This window comes from Rhea pennata, chromosome 14 (assembly GCF_028389875.1).
Source record: "Rhea pennata isolate bPtePen1 chromosome 14, bPtePen1.pri, whole genome shotgun sequence".
NCBI classification, from domain to species: Eukaryota; Metazoa; Chordata; class Aves; order Rheiformes; family Rheidae; genus Rhea; species Rhea pennata.
Window position 1 is genome coordinate 3880281 of NC_084676.1, and position 20406 is coordinate 3900686.

The following is a 20406-nucleotide window of genomic DNA, read 5'->3' on the forward strand; positions in this document are numbered from 1 at the left end:
ATTAAAATGAAGATAGCCAATAGCTCAAATGGAAGAGATGTAATGTGGAATAACAGCAGAGATGGCAAACACAGCCTGCTAAATTGGTGGCTGTCAATCAAAGCAACCTTCAGCACAATATATTCATTTGCAAACAATAAGCACGCAGACTCACAGCAGAACCATCCTACAGGCTGAAATTGCTGTACTATCGTTATAAATGACAAAGCACTCAAAATATTTGGGGGAAGATGGATTTCAGCATTATATAATAAAATGACTTGAATACTTCTTTACTACTGTTGCTTAGCTATTCACTTCCCATTTTCTCTTTAAGAATGGTTTCCCTCTTGCAGCAGAAACTGCTGAATGTGTTTAACATAGCAAATGCTTTGTGAGTCTCACTGCATTCACGCATTCCTATGGGGCTTGACTGACACTTGGCGGTAATGAGAAACACTAGTTATTACAGAGAAACATCTATACACACAACTGTTAGACATCCCCATTTTTCTCTTAATACATCACCCTAATCAGTGAGGACTACAGTAAGGTTTTAGGCAGCTTCCTCGTCAAAAAATGTATAAATGCATGATATTCTTGCGTGACCAAAATGTAAATTAATTTATTTTTTGTTCCCCTAAATGCCTTGTCTCCTTCTCTGTATCTCAAATGAATTTTAACCAGTCCCTCCCCAGATAAAATTTTCAGACAGTAATCTGGTAAAAAGAGTACATTTAACAGTGCAAAAGAATTAAATGACCTGCAATCAGGCTGCTACATTTTTATCGTCATTCAAAGTATGCTTCTGTTGCACTGATTCCACTCTGAAGTGGAATTACACACAGGAAGCACTGAATAATAATAAAAAAAAATCAAGTTCCTCTTTTCTACTGATAGAGATATCTTTAGATTTCTGAAATCATCCCATACCTGTGCAGAATAGGCACTATTTATACAACAGCTGTGCTGATCAAATGAAAACAAAACCCCGCAGATTCCTGTCTGCATACTAAGACATTTTACTTCTGCCTGAGCTTCGTTGAAAATCTCTCCGTTAACTTGTGGAGATACAAATAAACCTTAAGTACCTATTCTTTCTTTAGCTGAGTTTAAGTAATTCTTACCTAGTGCAGTAAGTCCTTCAGATATTGAGGTAAGAATATAGATTAGGACCTGGGGTTCTAAACTGGTAATGAAACTCATATGATCTTGGGTCAGACACTCCAAAAGCGGGTAGTAGGCCTGGCTTAGTTTTCGGTATTGCTGAAAAAGAAAGTATACATTGATAGTAAATGTGGGTATTATCAACATTAACCGTTGATAGAAAATTTATTTTACATTTTTTTATCATGTGATCAATTATAATTTAGCCATTAAATCAGGACCTTTTTACAGATAAAATATTTTCTGTTTTATGGTATATTTCTACTTTTCAAATTTACCATAGACTGTAAGCTCCCTATTAGTCTAAAATAAACCCTTTGTAATACCATAACGGTATCACGCTTTCCCCTGCTGCGCAGCTCTCAGTCTAGTAAAAGCAGCATTCCCCGGTGTTCAGGGCGTCAGTTCGACAGGATGGCAGCCGGCAGGAAGCCTTCCTGAGGTTTATCACACATTTCCCCAAAGCCTCTCTGAGATACGCTTTTGTACTTCAGCTCACTGACTTCCACCAGGGTCCGTGAAGGCAAAGGCACCTGCCTGAACCCGCTGGCACAACCAGCATCTTCCTCTTAATGACCCTTATTTAAGGCATTTATTTTTGCAGTTGCTAGGAGAGTGCCAAATGTGTATATTTTGCTATACAGCCAATACACTAATTTGGTCTGACAGCAACTTTTCCAGTTCTAAGGACTGTGGATTTTTTTTTTTTTTTTTTTTTTTTTTGGTGGCCGGCACCAATCTGGGTATTAACCATCTCTACCTATCTGGCTTGTCCCTTGCTGCGAGAAAATGGCAGTTGTGAACAAAAATGGCATCAAGAAAGTGTCGCAGCTCTAACTCAGGCTGATAGGGCACAAGATTTGCTGTCTTCCCACAGAGGTAAAAACATGGTGTCAAGACACCAAAATAGCGTACTTGAGTTTAAAGATTTTAATCTCACAGAAAATCTTGTAGGAAGTTAAAAATCTTGTAGAAAATACACAGTTACAACTTACAGACTGAAACTAATTGCAGAGCAGCTGAATCTGTCGGGATGCTTGACAGTGCATCCAGGCAACTTAAAGAGGTGTACAAATATCAAAAGGGCCAGAATCGGGCTCTTCTCTTTTTCAAGACAAACTTACTGAAAATTCTGGAAACGCTGCTGTCTCAGATGCAGTCCTACCATACCTGCCATTTTAGATGTCACTATATAAATAAATCCAAGTAATTGGGCTGAAAGCTGCGTTTGAGCTGTTCTAGATCCCTCTGTCTCATTATAACAATACAAAGCCTGTGGTGGTGTTATTTCATATTTCACGTAAAGACTCCCAAGATGAGTAATTGCTTACTAGCAAGTCACTGTGGGATACTGAAAGCAGCATTTTGACAAAGGCCTGAAGTACATTGTCAAAGTGGTTGTCCCCATACAACTTGAAGACGCCAAAGCTGACATAATTTCCACATAAGGCAGATTTGAGTGCAGAGTAACAGATGGAAATGCCCTTGAGTTTCAACGGATAAACCTGATCTTTTGACAGAGTCCCAAGAGAGAGGATCTGATTACCTGTTTTCATAAAAAGAAAGAAAGAAAGAAAGAAAGAAACTTATATAAGCAGTTGAAAATCTACAATATTTTGATGGCACTATCTAAATTCAATTTTTTTGCCTTTCATTAATATTTGCATGAAAATTTGTTTCTGCAATTGATGTAAAAGATCAGTTAGGTAGGCATGACCAGAGCTTAAAAGCAACCAACGAATTAGAATGCAAAAATAAAAACATAAGCTGTGGAATTTCCACTATTGATTTACACCCATGACTGGGTCCATTACCATGAATTCCTATATCTGAACAGAGTTGCAACACATGGTTTTATAGCTTCACATGCTGTAGCATAGCCTGGTTTTGACCCATTATCATGAAGGTCTCTTGGGATGATTGCTGATGTATACATACACTTAATATATCCCTCAGAAAACAAATATGACCATTATAAAAGCCTCTATTTTATCAGTCACAGATAGGAATGACTTTAATTAAACTCCATGTTTATAATGTAAAAATTGCAGCTAACTGTAAATATTTGCTGTTGCTATTATATTAACAGGCAATAATTGCTTTTCAAGCCACTGCGCAGCAGCACAGTAGATCCCTCCGCAATCCTCCATACCAACCTAACTATTCAAAAGGCCTCACGATCAATTTTTCTAAGTATCTTGTAATAATTTAATGCTCATCTTCACAACACTCCAAGTTAGTCTGTCTTCATGACTGAAACGTGTTTTTATAACCTTAGGTAATTAACGAAAGTGAGTTAAAATAGCGGAAAGGAACACAGCAAAGACGAAGCACTGAAGTTCTACCATGAGGCAGCCTCACCAGGTCAACCCCAAGTGACGCTGCCCTTAGCAAGCCTGGCTTGCACTAAAAACAAACTGCCTGCTCTAATACTCCGTTATTACTCAGTAGTACCTCCTGCTTGTAAACTAAACAAAAACGACACATAAGCTTGCATTTTTAAAAGTATTCCTACAAATAAAAGCACAAGAGTCTACAGTGCAAACGCTCAACTCATCTGCTTTAGCTATCTAACTTAGTTGTTGTGACTATCACAACACCTTGGCTCAAGGAGCAGCAAGTGAATTGGACCATTCGCTGTTTAAAACCTCAATCACTGCCAGCTGCGAGAGGCAGGTATGACAAATACATTTGGCTTCTCTAATAGGCTATGCAAACATGCCCCAAAAACTCTTGCCTGAGATCGTCCAGAAATCACAGTGGTGAACCTGGGAACTGAACCCAGAAGAACTGAACCCAGAACTTTTGCAGAAGCCACAGAACAGCAGCCGAAACAATGAATTGCTTTTCTTCCCCTTACATAGTTGGCTACTAAATAGTAGCGTAGCAATTACTGGTGTCCATTCACAACTAATGTTTAAACTAATAAAAGCACAAGGACATAATGTTGTCTAATACGTATTAAGGCCTGATACGAAACTGAGCCTCCACACAGCTCTCCCTTCCACCCATGCAAATTCCCATCTGCGGATCATATTCCTGCCTTACTGTGATTCTTTTTTCTTCATGTTACTTATTACCAACTAGGAAGAACTTACATTTTACACTTCGAAAAAGGAGATGGAAAACATTGTTTCTAAACATGTCACACATCAAAATACTACCCATTTGGTATAGGTTAATGCAATATCATAAAGAGGAGGACAGTTACCATTTAAAACATTAATGTTCTTCATCACTTCAATCTAATACAAGGCAGCATATCTGGCAGATTGTAAAGGAGTACCCCAGTATAATAAAAAGACCATGAGTCCAACCAGGGAATTACTTAGAAGTAGTAACTGAGGCCTGTAAGAAGTGGAAATGGCATCACTACAACTACAGAACTACCTTAAGAATGAGTTCTATCCAAAAGACTGTCTTTAAAAAGCAGAACACATCAGAAAAAGAAGATCCTCTTCTCATGTACCTGGATAGTGTTTACTGTAATGCTTTACATTACCTAGAGATTACCTTTGAATAAAATTTAAAATTAAAAAAGGTAAATACCTTTTAGCCTCCTACGTAACCACTTAAGACATCCCAGCCATGTCATCTGAATTAGCATTTATCTTTTTGACATGACTTACTCTTGAATGTAAATGAGAAAATCTGTGAATTTCAAGTTCTAGAAAAAAATTCAATCCTGTTTGTGAGATAAAGTACGAAGGAGCATACTTTGTTGTTGTTTTTGAAAGCCACTGTATAAACAGCATACAATGCTTACAACAACAGACAAAAAGATAAAATTTCTTAATGTAGCCTTATTTAGTTTTCTCCACTATTAAATGCTCGGTTGAAAAGTTCTACTTTAATAATAGAAATACATATCTGGCTGCAGAAACCAGGCAAGGCAAAATCCTAGACCCAGGGCAAGGAGCGCCTTTGACGTCATCGCTGAACTCTCCCAGCGTGGCACCAGGGGGTCCGAGCTCCTTGAAGTACTTGGTAAAATATGCAACAACAGACGGAAAGAGCTCAGGACCTGTCAAAGTGGCAATTAGCTACTTAATATGGAAATTAATTGGAAGTCAATGGAAAAAACAGAATGTTGAGGAAAGAGCTGGAAAGACACTAGGAATACTTCAGCCTCGGAACACAAAGTCCAGCAGCTACACGCTAGGGCAGATCTTCCATCATTTATTACTGCAGGAAAAAAGACTCTATAATTAAAACTTTCTGTTTATCAACATAACATATTCAATATCGGCAGGCACAAAGCCCGCTCCCTCACCCCGGGCAGGCAGGGCAGAAGAGCAGATCAGTGCCTCGCCTTCTGGTGAAAACCCGGAGAGGAATTTGGAATTAGTGCGAGATAAAAAGCTGCTTTTTGCAAGTGGATAGTGCCCACAGAGAACTGTTCTGCGCTTGTGGGCCCATTCTAAAAGGGCCAAGGAGCAGGAACAGCTGAGTCCAGATCAGCAGCAGAGGTGAAAGACCTCGTGGTCCCTTTCACCAGTGCTCCAAGCCATCAGCCTATGAGTCAGTGGATAAAGCGCTAGAACAAAGCGTAGCGCTTTAGCATTAGTTATTGAAAAAAAAAATACGTAGCATGGTGCTATGCCTGACTAGATAAAAAAGAAAAAATGATGTAGTTGTAACATTTAGCAGGAGCTTCAGGGGAATATTTTCACACACCACAGATACTACTGAACATAAACTAATTTAGTGAGGTGCTTGGAATCAGGTCAAGAACGGCTCCTTAGCCACGGAGGATCTGTTCACACTTATAATCCCTGTAGTTGAGGACCAAAATATATTTTTATTCATTTCTATTGTTAAAAGGAACAATTTAAAGAAATGAAATCAATGTAATAATGATCTTTTGCCTACATAATTTAAAAATTATGTTCTAAATTATGTTCTTGCCAAAATGAAAACTCTGTAGCGACTGCTCAGGCAAGTTTTGGTGTCACTATTGAGTGTTAAAAATAAAATTTTTAAAAAATCAACTTGCACCAAATTCTTAAGGCTCTCTGCCCAGCGGGAGCATGTCAGGATGAGCACCTTCCCTTTCCCTGTCCTCCTAACTGCTTCTTACAGCAGCAACTATCAGAGAAATATCATTACCTTATGGCTGAGTTTCATTTCAGCAGGGCCTGTTCTACATCTCAGTCCAATAAGCAGTATTTACAACAACACAACTAAATTGTGTTTTAATGTGTGAGAACTGGACAGAAGTTAAAAAATGACTTTGTGAGCTTAAACAAAGGTTGTAAGAATTTATTTTATTTATAAAGTAAAAATTTATATTGCGCCTTTTCCCCTTTCATATTTTTTATTATTCACTGCTGCCCCAGACGGACGGTTTTGAATATACATTTCCCAGGCATTTAAAATGTTAGGGCAGAATAAGGAAGCGGCCATATATATATTTAAAAAAAAAAAAAAAAAAAAAAAAAGTAAAACATGAATCAAAGATGAGAGCTAGCTTCACAACCAATTTTTTAAAGCTGCCACAACAACAAAACACGTGTAAAATCTCTCAAATCAGTACAAAAAATCAGCACACGCACATAGCCAAGATAAATTTGCCACAAAAAACAGGCTATCAAGTCTGAGTCCGTATTGCGGAATGACGATTGTGAAAAAAAGGAGGGGAGATGAGCAGTAACTGAGAACACTTTTAAACTAAGCTGCTGATTAAAAATACCTATTATACAGCAAGAATCAGTTTTACAACTAAGTTTAGACAGAACGGATTACCCCACTAAGTTTTGAAATACATGTTGGAGAAGCAATTTAAAGCTCATTAGAAATAATTGTGTCTGGCTACTGGAAAACGTGGCAAAATTTAATCCACATCCAAATGCTACCTGGGCTGTGAGAGCAGGAAATTGTTTTGTGCTGCTGTGGCTAACCTCCTAGCTGACCTTGAGCAGTAACTGCTCCAACAGCTGAAAGCTGAAGCAAAATTAAAAACTTACATCAAAGTATATCATGACAGAATGTAGATAAATAAAAACAGCATATTGAAAGTATTATTTTTATGTCAGTCTCCTGTAATGAAAGGGAAGAGGTTTACTAAAATGTAAAGAAACCACAGAACAAGAAATAGATGCTCCCAAGCTGCACCGAAACACCATTCCTACACAACTGGGAGTCCACAGACACATAGCAAGGAGAGCTGCCCATACAGAATTAAAAGTGAAATATCCTGGGGGTGAGGAACGGTAGACTCGGCCGTGCCAAACCCTTTCAATTCTCTCCTCTCAGCTGCTTATTTAATCGCTCTCCCACTCCGTCAGGCTGGCTCTAGCCCCAACGGCCAAGGCCCAACACCCTTTGCCGAGCAGCAGCCCAGCCCCAGCAAGGACAAGCGACTATCTATGGGCTTTGTGCATCCGGCACCAGGGAGTACACCCGTGACCGCACAGCATCCACAAAGACACTTTGGTGGCAATTCGTCTTCAGTGCTGTACCACTATCCGCGATGAATCAGCCCGAAGTAGGTCCCTGAACACAAGGCAAGATCTGTTAAGCAGAATTAAGCACTCATTGAGGTGCTAATTTTCAGGAAAAAAATGTATTTTAAAATGTATTCACTGTCAACTGAAGCTGCTTAGCATACCCTAAAAATAGGCATTTGGGGATTTTTTCCTGTTTTGCATCAGAGCATAAGTAATTACTGTCCACCAGTCTAGAGGAGGAAAAAACGTATATACTTACTCTGGAGTAAAAAAGAGATTTCAGCACCCATACTCACACACATACCTATCCACACCCCACATAAAAAAACAGTTCAACCCACTGACTTCTCCATTTTTTTTTTTAAACCCAAGGATACATTTTACAGAACACAGAGATAGTAAATGGAGGTTTGTACATAAACGGGCATCACAAACTTCCACCAAAACTAAGGTGAAAAGAAAGTGCCATACTCCAGGCTACCAAATGCTTGTTCAGAGAAGTTATTCCCATTTAAAGAACGGTACAGGAGAGAGTGGACTTACAGAGAACAAAGCCACACAGAAAATAAATTCCAAATGATTTTCATCACCTGAAGAAGGTCCCATTTGCACAACAGTATCTGCGTGTTATCCGAGACTGCCTTGATCAAGTTGTCCAGGATCAGGAAACTCAGTTGTACAACAATTACCACTAATGAACCATGTTTTGATGTTGGTGAGAATGATCATCTGATGCCATGCTGCTTCTGTTACTAACCCCTCGCCTGAGTGTTGACAGTGCAGAGATATGTATCAGACCACATTTTTATATATACCTACACTTACAGACCAAGAAGGTTCCAGGTGTACCTAAGCTGTAACTGGAAATTTTTTTTCTTGTTTAATTTGTTGCCAGTGAACTTTAAGAATAACCAAGTCCTCCTTTTTCTTCCCCCCCCCCCCGCTTCTTTTTTAAAAAAAACAAAACAAAAAAAACAAACAAACAAAAAAAAACATGTTCTGTACATCATTACACATAAGAGAGAAGTAGGGAAAATCCTGTACTAAAATGAATGGATTACTATAAAGTTTTCTTTACACTTTAAAGCACAATTTAGATATTAAGGTTTTCAGAAAAGCATTTGAAATGAACACCGATTCATTTAGTATCAGCATTTTTATAGGGATTTGTATGTTCAAAAGATCACACAGAAATAAAGCAATGGATCCAATACAAGAGATTTCTAAACAAATTATATCTATTCTATATCCCAGAATGGAAATCTCAAAAATGGCAATTGCTGATAAATGCTAAAAAATTTTAATAGCAACTACTCAAGGCTAATTCATTGTAGTACCTTGAAATACTTACAATGGGCAGTAAAACCTCTCACACTAGAGAAAACAATTTTTCCTTAGTGGTGGAAAGACATCATCCAGAGCCCTTTCAGAAGCTGATGATAATAGAAATGTGTTCTAAAAGTAAACTAACCCCCCCCCAACCGCCCAAACACCAACAGCCTCCTACCCAAACAGGAACTATGATTCTGAATAAAGAAATCTCTCTCAAAAATTCATTGATGGAAAATACATAAAACATTCAGTGGAAGCTTTCTTCCACTTCCACCTTTCTTCCACTTTTAGTAGTCCTTTCACATCTTTCTATGACCCACATCTCCAAATAGATGCCATAGCTGCCACATGCCTTCCGTGAAAAGCATCATTTAACGAACAGGGCAATAGGTGTTTGGTACAGGCTTCAGCAGGCTCCACAGCTCTATGCCTTAGCTTTAAATCTTAAATCTGCACTGTCCTGAGATTTCCCGAGAATGCATAATTAAATTCTAGCATGAACCAGAAAATGTCAGCTCTCCAGGCACAAAAGCTACCAGTACTTCAGGGCTGACAATTTTCTGAACCTCACCTACACACCATAAAAGCTGCATTTAAGAGCAAAAGGTTTCTTTAAGAAAGTGTTTTGTAGACATAAGTTATGAATGAAACACGCTGAAGCCAACTATTGTGGCTGACTCAGCAAGGTTTAGAAACTGGATGCTGACAACCCAGATGAATGGATGACCAGTGATAAGACATCTTTTTCATCAGGGCAGAAAAGATGGTAAGGATTGAGGGGAAAAGACGGACAAAGGGAAACAAAAATTTAAATGCAATGGGACCAGGAACCATAAGACAAGGGAACTCTAAGCAACAACACTTTTTTTTTTTTAAGCATAAAGCTTACAGCAATGAAGTGCAAATTAAATACAAAGTTGACAGCAACTAAGATTAAAATCTAAAAGTTCACCTTACATAAGGAAGTCTTCCTTATACGGAAAACTTGATTTTTATTTTGTTTAATCTTCTAATAAATTTACCCAAGAACACAATCAAGAAATGTGGCACCATACTCCTTGGTATACTTGAAAAAGAAACAGAGAAATGGTTTTGTAGGAAGTGAGAGTTCATTGGGTATAATTTTTTCTGCTGCAAGTAAATGCTTTATGCATTCTGCATATACTGTTTGTCTGCCCTAAAGATGAGATGCAAAATTACACTTGAAGTTTTTCATATAGGCAATGTAACACATACAATTTCCAGCCCCCAAAATGCAACCTGAATGCAGTAATAACAAATTCGATGCACCAGTTTTCTTTCTTCAAAAGTAACAGGACACTTATGAGTCATTTATGATTTATGATTCTTCCTGTTTATACAAACTACAAATGACACTGCTCTACAAAAACTTGGTAATGTTCCTTTCAAAATATTTAGAATGCAAAATTGCAAGCTACAAAATTATCTTAACTCTAATATAAACGGTTGGTGTCAAAGACCTGTTGCAGCTGCACGCGTGAGTGGGAGTAGTAAAATGGAGCAACTTATTATAAACACTTTTAACAGTGCTCTAGGGTAAAGCCGTTACAGTTCTGTTATGTTTTGGAACTGCTGAAATATAATTTGAATACATAAAATCAACCCACACCTATCAATCAGTAGTCTAGATCAAGCACCCGGTGCGTATTTGTATCTTTGCTGACGTATATTTACAGTTGCTGGAAGACAAGCAGAGAAGTCAGAAAAATGATACAAGTAACAGTGATACAGGAACGAAACCCAATCTGTGAATGTAAATGAGTTCCAACGGTCTGGACCAAAAAGCTGTGTACTATATAAAGGGATGATACTCACTGTATATATCACAGTCCTGCTCCATATTCCACACACCCATTAACACTCAGAAATACAGCTAACAGGATTTTTAGATCACAAGGCAGGCAAAGAATTACACTGCAGAGAAAACATTAATGAATACCTACCGTACGTACAAATCATTTTACTAGCTTCTCTGAAGAGAAGAATTCCATTTGGAGATGACACATCAAAATTTAAACGTTGCGATCTAAAAAATAACAGCAAAAATATTCAGATGGTCATCGAAGCAGAAACCTGCAATGGATTCATTCCTAAAATAAAAAAAACGTATTTGCTGATTACAAAGTACAATTATTTGATAAACTAATTGTAGGTTTCAATCCAATTAGGTGCACACTACAGCTATCTAAAAATACTGCAAAAAAAATCATATTAATCATATGACAAAAGACAAAACAATTTCAACCAGAAGTGGGAACTCAGCGCACACTGCCTTGCATAGCGAGTGGTGAGCATCGGGTGTTCACACGCAGTTCAGCAGAGTACTACAATGCTTCCGTCATCCAAGCAGTTAGGCAATACTTTTATCCTTCCTTTTGCATCTGTCTTGCTTTTAAAATCAGCTAATCCCTACTGGTTATTCTGCTACTTAAAATCTGTGGCAATTATAAGCCAGTTCTCTGATGTAAATTGCAACATACGCTTTTTATGGCAATTCAGACCTGAAGAAGATTGCATCATGTTCTCTCACCTGGTGCAAATATATTAGCAAAGCCCAAAAGAACCATTCTATTCCCAATCTGGACATGCAAGAGAGATCTTGCCAAAGCCTCTGTGGCATCTTTCCAACATGTCTATGCGATAAAGCTGCCTAACTCCTAGTTTAGGCCTAAGTGAAAACTATTAAGCACTTAAAAGCCAAATTTGGACATAGGTCTTAAGCTTCTAAATAAACAAAACTTACCCTTAATCTTTACTTAGAATGAATGGCAAAGGAGTCATCACTGTGTGATATAAAACAGAGTATTGCCTGGCTGATGTATTTGGCACTTCTGATTGTAGGTGGAGTCCTTGTACGACCCCCTAGCATAGAGAGAGTAGCAGGTACCTTTCTTTGCTGTAATCCCAGTTTTTTGTTGTCTGAATCCCTATTTCTGCAGGGTGCTTTGCTGCAAATTCTGCAGTAAATCTGGGTCTTTATAAATGAGTAAAATGTGCCCTGTATAAAACACCCGTGTATTTGATATGCACCAAATGATAATGGCTGGCAGAGGTTAAAAAAAAAAAAAAAAACAAAAAAAAAAACCAACCAAACAAAAAACAAGTATCAGAATGGCATAATGTACAATCTGATACTCTGCAACATATTTTAACCATGTTGAAGTATATTGTATAATGCATTCTAACCTGTAAAAGCTAATGCAGTACACAACTCATGAAAAAACTCCATCCCAGATGATGTTTTCTAAGGGGAACAAAGCAGATTTTCTGAATATCAATAGGTAGAAGAATAACATGAATACAGAAAGTAGCTTGAAGAGCTGTCTTTTGCATAAGACTTACTGTTGCAGATCCTCTTTGCTTTTGTTTACTGTTATTAAAGCTCCGTGTTTAGGTTTTAACAACCTTCTCCTTGAAATAAGCTGCAGCAGTATTAGATTGTACTACTTGTGTACTGTACCGTAAATAAAAACAGATTAAACTTTTCCAGCAATCTGTTACATTACTACCAGGATAAAAGACATAACCTACACAAACACAAGAGGAAGTCACAGCAAACACGTCGGTCCAAACCAGAAATGGGGAACTCTGCCTTAAGGTCCATGTAGCCGTTCAGGAATCAGGTGCACGTTATATGCGCTAGCTTTTGACTGGGAGACGGGTCTAAACTTCATTGCACCAATTAAACTATTACAGGTTTAACTAAGCTTTTTCTTTTTTTTTTCCCCAGACTTCAAATAGTTTTTTTTTTCCAGACTTCTTTCCTTTGCAAGTTCAATTTGCAAGGCAAAATGAAAAATGATGAAAACACATGCTTCTCTGCTGAAAACCCTAATTACTTTGGTCATGAAGATATCTAGCAGAGAGATCATTTTAACTATCAATTTTTCATTTCAAATTCCTTCTTTTTCCTTTGGGCATTGCTCTAAATATTTCCAAGTGTAATGATAATTTCCCAAAATAAATTGTTCTTTTACTTGTGGTAAAACAGAAATTTCATTCTAACACCTGCAATGTAAAGTATTGATACCACCTCACAGAATCATTCTGAGGCCATTCGAGTGATCCCGCAGAGAAAATTTGAGATATGGGAAAAGTTACCTACAAGTTGATTAAAGATATTGCTGTTTTAGATAACATTCTTTCCTATTTTGGCTAGGAGAAGAATTGAGGAAAAAAACTGGAAAGGGAGTTGCAGTTTTACAGGCACATACGTACGCTGCTTGGCTTAAGGCAAAACTTGAGCCTCTAGCAAATCCTGAGTGCAGATTATTTTCAGATATTTGATTATAAAGTCAGCATTTATCCCTACCTAAAGCATACATTTCCATTGATTTTTATTACAAAATCACATCAGTCTCTCAAGTGTTCTTGTAATAAATCCTTAACAATCGATTTTTTGTCTTCATTTTGGTAAAAATAATACAATGATACTGAAAGCTAAGTTCGGTTTGTAAATTTTGTTCCAAAATACAAAAGCAAATAGCACTGTTAAAGTTTGGAAAGTTAAACATCACCATGATAAGCAAAACAGAAAAAGATGGAGCAGGGAACGTTATACCGTTGTCCCGCACACCGTTTATCTCATTTTCATGGGCTTCTTACCTATTTTGCATGAATTCTGCCATCAGCTTCAAGATAGGGGTTGTACACGCAGGTTCACGATACCACAATTCAATAGCTCTTTGCAGAACAGAGAGGTACGCAGGGTATCTTCAACAAAATTAGTTAAAGAATATACTGACAAAACAAAGTCTTCCAAAACAACTTCCTCTGATTTTATACTACATTGCTATACAGCTGGGCCAGACATGGAGCTCTGGCAGCTTATTCTGACAGGTACATAAAACGTGTACAAAATTACAAATTTAGGGATGTTCGTGCCCGGAAGATTAAATTCTTTGGAAACATTAATGGTTAAGTGGGAAATGGTTAATACATCGTACCTGTAACAAAGGAAAAGGAAATCCTTTGGTACCCGTGAAACTAACCTATTAGCACAGATATAAAATGAACTTTTCTTTTTATGAAGGACAGAAGTCATAAAGAGCAATTTCATTTAAAAACAACAAAAATGTATACATTAGCAAATCCTGAGGCCTGAATTATCTTTGCTATGTAAATGGTGAAGACTAATTCCCTTGTATGAAGTTATTTCCAGAATACTCAGGATGAGAGTTCAGACAAACTATGTCAGGGAGAATAGCAAAGGCAGATTTCTAAGTCTCTTTCTGGAAAGCTGTTTGCTCAATATCCAAGAGATTTCAGATCTTTTAAAGCAGAATTTAAAAGAATTCAGTAAAATGGTATGTTTATTACACTCTACAATGTAATTGAAAAAAAAATTGTGAGCGATGATCAGAGTACTTGATGCAATGATTTGATATAAAACTGACCTCTGATTTTCCCAACATGCTGAAAAAAAATAGAGCTTGGTTGGATAAGAACACAAACGGGTAAAGGGAGGTGAGTTAGCACAGCTTTACTGGCAAAGAATTCAAGAGTTTTTATGACACTGAAACATGAAGTTTTAACAGTTTGCTATTAAAATATCATCTAGCTTATCTAGCCAATGGTTTCTACCAACATCACGTTTCTCATTTTTAACTTTTTTTGCTGTCATATAATTGTGCCTTATTTAACCTCGTTAGAAAAAGTGGCTATTCTTAGGAAAACGCTACTGCCTATTCAGATCATAAAGGAAACTACCTGGTATCTTACAAAGTGGAATACAGATCAAGCACTTAACACGAAGTCTCGGAATAAAGTTTGCAATGCCTAAGAGTATACGTGCTTCTAGGATAAGTAGACGTGGTTACATCTTAGTTCGATAAACCTCTTCTGGTGGATGCTAAAGCCACCAGACATGGTATGGTTGGTGAATGACAGTGCTATGGAGACAGAAGGCATTTTGGCTACTGCTGTCTGAGATATCTAAAGATTTGTGCATTTTTGCTGTCAGCTGCTCAAGACACTGGAAGTATAAATTATATACAGCAGAAGTAAACTTTTGACATGAAATAGAGTTTTAGATCTTGTCTTCTTCTCCTTTGGGGGCTTCTTTACATTTTAAATTGGACAATTTAACACCAGGTAGAGCTGGTAAATTCTACACCAGGTAGAGCTATTCAGCAATAATCCAAATCCCATTCACCTAAAATACCCTTCCAGGGCACACATGATCCCTGTCACCTCTCTTATACCTTTATAAACTCGCTAATGCCATTTCCATTTCTTCTGAAATGGACTCCCAGTTTGGCTCACTCTCAACCAGATGATGATCAAGATGCTCAAAACACAGCAGATGTCATGTAAGGTACAGAACTGTGCTACTCCTTTCCCTGATGCTTCCTCCCTGGCCTTCTTAGTAGCCTAACATACACAACTGGGACGCGACGGGATGCTGCAAAGCCCTCTTTTAGACCTGCATGGGCTAGGAAGCAATTGCCTTTTCAGACTTTGGAGGGAAGGGAGAGTAACATGATAGCATCTCCCTACAACCAAAAGATCAGTCAGCAGTATTGAAGGTGGCCAACATATTCAATACAACTGGCTGCCTTCATTCAAAGATTTGCGCATTGACATGTAAAGGCTAGAAACCATAGTTTTATAAAAGGTAGAGTCAACAGAAATGGTTCGACAATTCATTATTTTGTAAAAATCCAAGAAGTGGAATAAATTGGCTTTAACATACAATGTTATTTTGAAGTGACTTAAACCACAAGCTTCAATGAATCTGGCCAACGCATGAACTAAACCTGAGAAGTCAGTTTTACCATTCAAGCTGGAAGGAATACAAAGTGCCTGGTGCTGAGGTTTACATCAATACAACTAACAATAACAGGTATTACAAACAGATTACCGATCAGATAGCCTTGTTTATGGGAAAATGTGTCCTCCTCTTCTCTTGTGATTAGGCAACTTCAATCTCTGCCTCTGTCTGATGGGTCCTTTCAAGTCTGCACTTAATTCTGAGTGCTTAAAACATGTAAACTTGTAATTTCAACTTCTTCAAAAACAAAATCATTTTGAACAAGCCATCTTATTACCACACATTGGTTTTTTTTGTGAAGAAACATGATACAACTTTGGATAAGTAAGTAACAATGGTAGTTTGGGGAAAAGATTGTTCTGCTTTTTCTAGAGTGAGTCACATCTGAAAAAGTATATACTCAGATACCCAAATATCAACGGCGATTGGAACTTTGAAATGACTACTAGACAGATCACCCCAGTGACAAACCACTTCTCTATCAACTTTGTATCTAGATATCTACATGTATAGACATTTCTATACAGGCACACAATTTCAACAATTTCATGCCCTCACACATACATACCGTGTGGCATCTGGCTGAGTGCAACCCTGAGTTAACCTAGGAATTTAATCCTTGCAGCCCATTTTCTTATTGCAACCTCTCTGCTTTACAGACAACAAAAGCCTTTAAATACTGACAGCCAACTAGATGGAACAGAGAAAAAATTGCCTGTGGGTTACTATCTAAGTAACAAAAAGGTGACTATTGCCTTGAACTCGTAACTGAATCTCAGTGGACATACCTGACTGCAAAGACCAAGGATCTGAGACTTCAGCCTGACATTAGCACAGTAGAAAACAGATGAAACATTCAACATTTTACCCAAGTAGTCTTGGAGTAAACAGTAGAATGAAATATGAGTAGAATGATCACTGTAAATAAAAACAGATTTTGCTTCTACTCAAACTGGCATACGTTTTTTTGAGGTCACACCTGCATGTTCGCAACTGACCTACAAATTACAGAGACCGCATTTTGTGAATACAAAAGGCGAATAAACTTTCCAAAGCTGCGGTACTGGAATCATCATTGACAGGTTGACATACCAATATTTCAGGAAGAATAAATGACTTTCATATCCAAGGGATTTTTTGTTTTTGTTTTGTTCGTATGCTTTTCTTCATCTTTCATTAGTAGAACACTTTGGGAAGATGCTATACTTAACATCTGAAACTGCTTAAAATATTTGGAAATATTTTAATGAAGTTTTTTGAGACATCACCTAATACAACTTTAAAACAAATTTTACTATTATTATAAGTATTTTCTCTTCAACCCTTGCCAGAGGAAAACTATAAATCTTGTCTCAGCTGAATGAACACCATTTATCATATTCATTTTCTTGTCAATACAATTATGAAAAGCCTTTGGCCTTTTTCCAAGGAGCCTGATTTGCTAGGGAAACTCAATTAGTATAAGCAAGCCTGCTACAAAACAGCCCTATTTGGCAATCTAGCGCAGCTTCAGCATACCTGACAATTCACCTCTAAACCACGATCCTAGTATCTCTTTCATAATGGTAAAAGAGGGGATACAACAGCTTAAAAAAAAAAAAAAAAAAAAAAAAAAAAAAGACTTACAGCAAATCATTTCTGCTCGTTTTTGCCATCTGCTGGACAAAACTTAAATTCCAAACACTTGGGTCAGTAGTGGAGTAAAGTGGAATCTCTCTCCCTCCTGAGAGATCAGAGTGCAATTTGTTTTGTTATGGCAGAGATTTCAAGATCACTTGAAAAGTTTATCAGTATGTTCTTCTACCACTGATTTACAAGTGACTATTTCTAATAACTATCTTCACTACAGAATAAACATCACTCTATAGTATTGAAAGCTCAGCTTTTTATCATTTGTCTCTTTGTATTGCTTAGGTATTTAGCAAATACAAGTTACGTAAATCAGATTTATTTCGGCTAATATTCTGTATTTGCTATTCTCAGTACTGAAATCGTAGGGCTTCAAATATTACAGAAAAAATGTTTGAAAAAACATATTTTCTTTGGTATTAAAACCAATTTTAAGTTTCTGATGCTATATTTAATACTACAAAAAAAAGTGTTAATCGAGGACACAAACAGTACAATAAAGCAGTATTTGACACTCCCCTCCTTCTAGCTCTTCCCCTCCCATTTACCTTTCTGTCTTCATATACAGTAAATACAAGCTGCGATAATAGCAGCTTATTGTACTACAATGCTCTGGATCAATACCTGGATGAAGCTGAACTCAGCCAAATGAGGTGAAATCCACTGAGCAGAAGCATGCACTTATTCTTTATAGCCAAAGGTGATAAGGAAAGAATTTCTGAACCTGTGCACGGGAAACAAAACTGAGAAAGTCTGATCTTTTGGTGGATTAATTACAAAAAAAATACATTTTCATCTATTTTTATTGTTAATATAGAATAACAAAGTGCAAAAGTTGGAGGCTGGCTAATTTTTTTAATAGAATTAATTAATAAGATGGTAGTAATAAATGATTAAAAAAGAAATCAGGAAAGGGTCCTGAGGAATAGATATCCTGGATCTACGCCTAAGAAACCCCTCCATGGGTTTGAATCCATTTCTTTCAAATGGAGAGGAGGTCAGTCACTGTTATTTCTCCTCCAGCAACTGAAATTTGTGGTTCTGCACAGAAGATGAGGCATGACACCCATGCCTTAGTAGGAAAAACAAAGTAAAATGAATTTGAAACGTAAGCAATCCTGATCTATTTTCATTATCTAGGCCAAATTAAATAAACTACTTTCACACATCTTCCAGGTTTTATTATTAATTTTTAGAGAAACACAAGTACAGACAGTACTAATAAAGTTAAACCTACCCCAACGGTGCCCACTAACAAATGAGATGCTAATTCACAGTGTGATTTCAGCATATCTTTTCTCCAGTCCTCTAAAACTGAAACTAACTGAAACTAAGCGATATTTCCCACTAATTCTACAGGAAATTAAGGCTATACAGGTGTTTTTTTTTTTTTTTTTTGGACTTTCTTCCTCTAAGCTGAGTCACGCAATCAGAGCCTGCACCAGGACTGAGCCACCCGCAGGCTTGCGAAGTGCTGGAAACGGGCTTAGCTGCACGGTCCCACCACCCACGGGCGGCTCGCAGCGCGGGGCAGCCTCTGCGGTACGGCCCTGCGGGCTGCTCGGGGTAGTTTTCTCATCGCAAGGCTACGCGGACACACGCTTCCTTCTGCTCCAGAGGTATTATTAGCAAACAGCTGATTTTCACTATCGGCTTAAAATAAAAATATTTTTAAAAGTCTGATTTCTAATGAAGCATCCAACTGTACTTGTATGTTATCTTTTCTGTCCATAAAACAAACAAATATACAACTGACAGCTTTGGGAGACCTAAATTATAAAACCACTATTTTCATATTTCTTTCATTGTATGTTTCATAGCTTATTACTAATATAACTCTGGGCCTGAAAAGAGAAAATTATAGCTACCGTACTCAGAAAAAAATATTTTTCTACAGCATTAAGAAAATATTCATGAGTATTACTGTGTTCGTTGGCATACCAGGAAAAACGTACACAATACTGGAAAGCAAACTCAGTCTCCTTACTATTACTTACCACGGAAAACTACAATCTAAAGATTTTGATTTTGTTTTCCAAGGCTGCCCATTTTCTGCTGATCAGGATGACTGCAGGTGTTGTGATATTAATAAAGTTGACATAAATAGAAAGTAACTGACTAAATTAAAGACATGATTCACACCAGAAAGACAAATCTCCCCGGATAGCACTTTTTTTTTTTTTTAAAAACACTTTTGATGTTGAACCAAATGTAGGTACATTGCGTTTTGAATCAAAGATGCAGCTTTTCTTTTTAATTATCATCTTTTTAATCAAAACGTTACGCACTCATGGGTGGGGGGAAACTGTTTGGATATGTTTGCTAGATTATTAGTGTGACACACCAGAAAAGTGACCTCTCCGCGGTCCTTCCCGGCTAACTGCACGGTTGCCATTGTGCTGTAATTTTAGCTGATTACACATTAGTTCATTTAGCTTTGTTTCCTCTTCCCCGCTGTGCCATCCTATTAAACTAATGCAAGGGGCCTGGTGTCCCTCTGTGCACAGAGCTGGTATTGTCACCGGGTAATAAGGATACATCCAGTCAAACAGCATGGTGTAGCTGGTCTTTGTGTTCAGCGCAAAGGCAATCCCTCGAAGGTCTCTTGCCAGCCCGATCAACATACGCTGTCAGTGGGGAAGAGACACAGTAATTGATTTTCACGTTAGCACAGAGCAGATGGAGTAATAATCAGCCAATAATGACCACATATCTGATTTTGATTCATTAGTTTAAATGTCTCGCTCAAGCCCTCTTCCATAGAGACACAAAGATTCTTTTAACAACCAGGGTTTCCACGGGTTTTGCAGTGGTAACACCAGCAAAACGCTTTGGAAATGCTTTTGATTATTCAATATACACTACTAATGAATAATGCAAATTAAAACGTAATATATGAATACTGCATATTAAAGTTTAAAAGTGCTTCCTGGATTAATATATCAAAAGCAACAATAACAATAAAATGTGAATTTAAGTTTGTAATATTTTAAATGAGGTGTAAGGCTAATTGATACTCAGAAGCTACAATTAAGATTACACTGAGATCCCTATTGT

At 37.4% G+C, this 20406-nt stretch overlaps 1 protein-coding gene across 1 annotated transcript in view; it reads right to left on the reverse strand.

Annotated features, from left to right (window-relative positions):
* The window catches only part of RANBP17 (RAN binding protein 17), a 164036-nt gene that overhangs the window by 29893 nt on the left and 113737 nt on the right, over window positions 1–20406 (reverse strand). Inside the window, exons 21-25 of the mRNA XM_062587700.1 lie at window positions 19888–19976; window positions 13554–13661; window positions 10892–10974; window positions 2478–2692; window positions 1107–1245 (exon numbers count right to left, since the gene is read on the reverse strand). Coding sequence (XP_062443684.1) covers window positions 1107–1245; window positions 2478–2692; window positions 10892–10974; window positions 13554–13661; window positions 19888–19976 — 634 coding nt within the window. The remainder of the gene's footprint in view (window positions 1–1106; window positions 1246–2477; window positions 2693–10891; window positions 10975–13553; window positions 13662–19887; window positions 19977–20406) is intronic.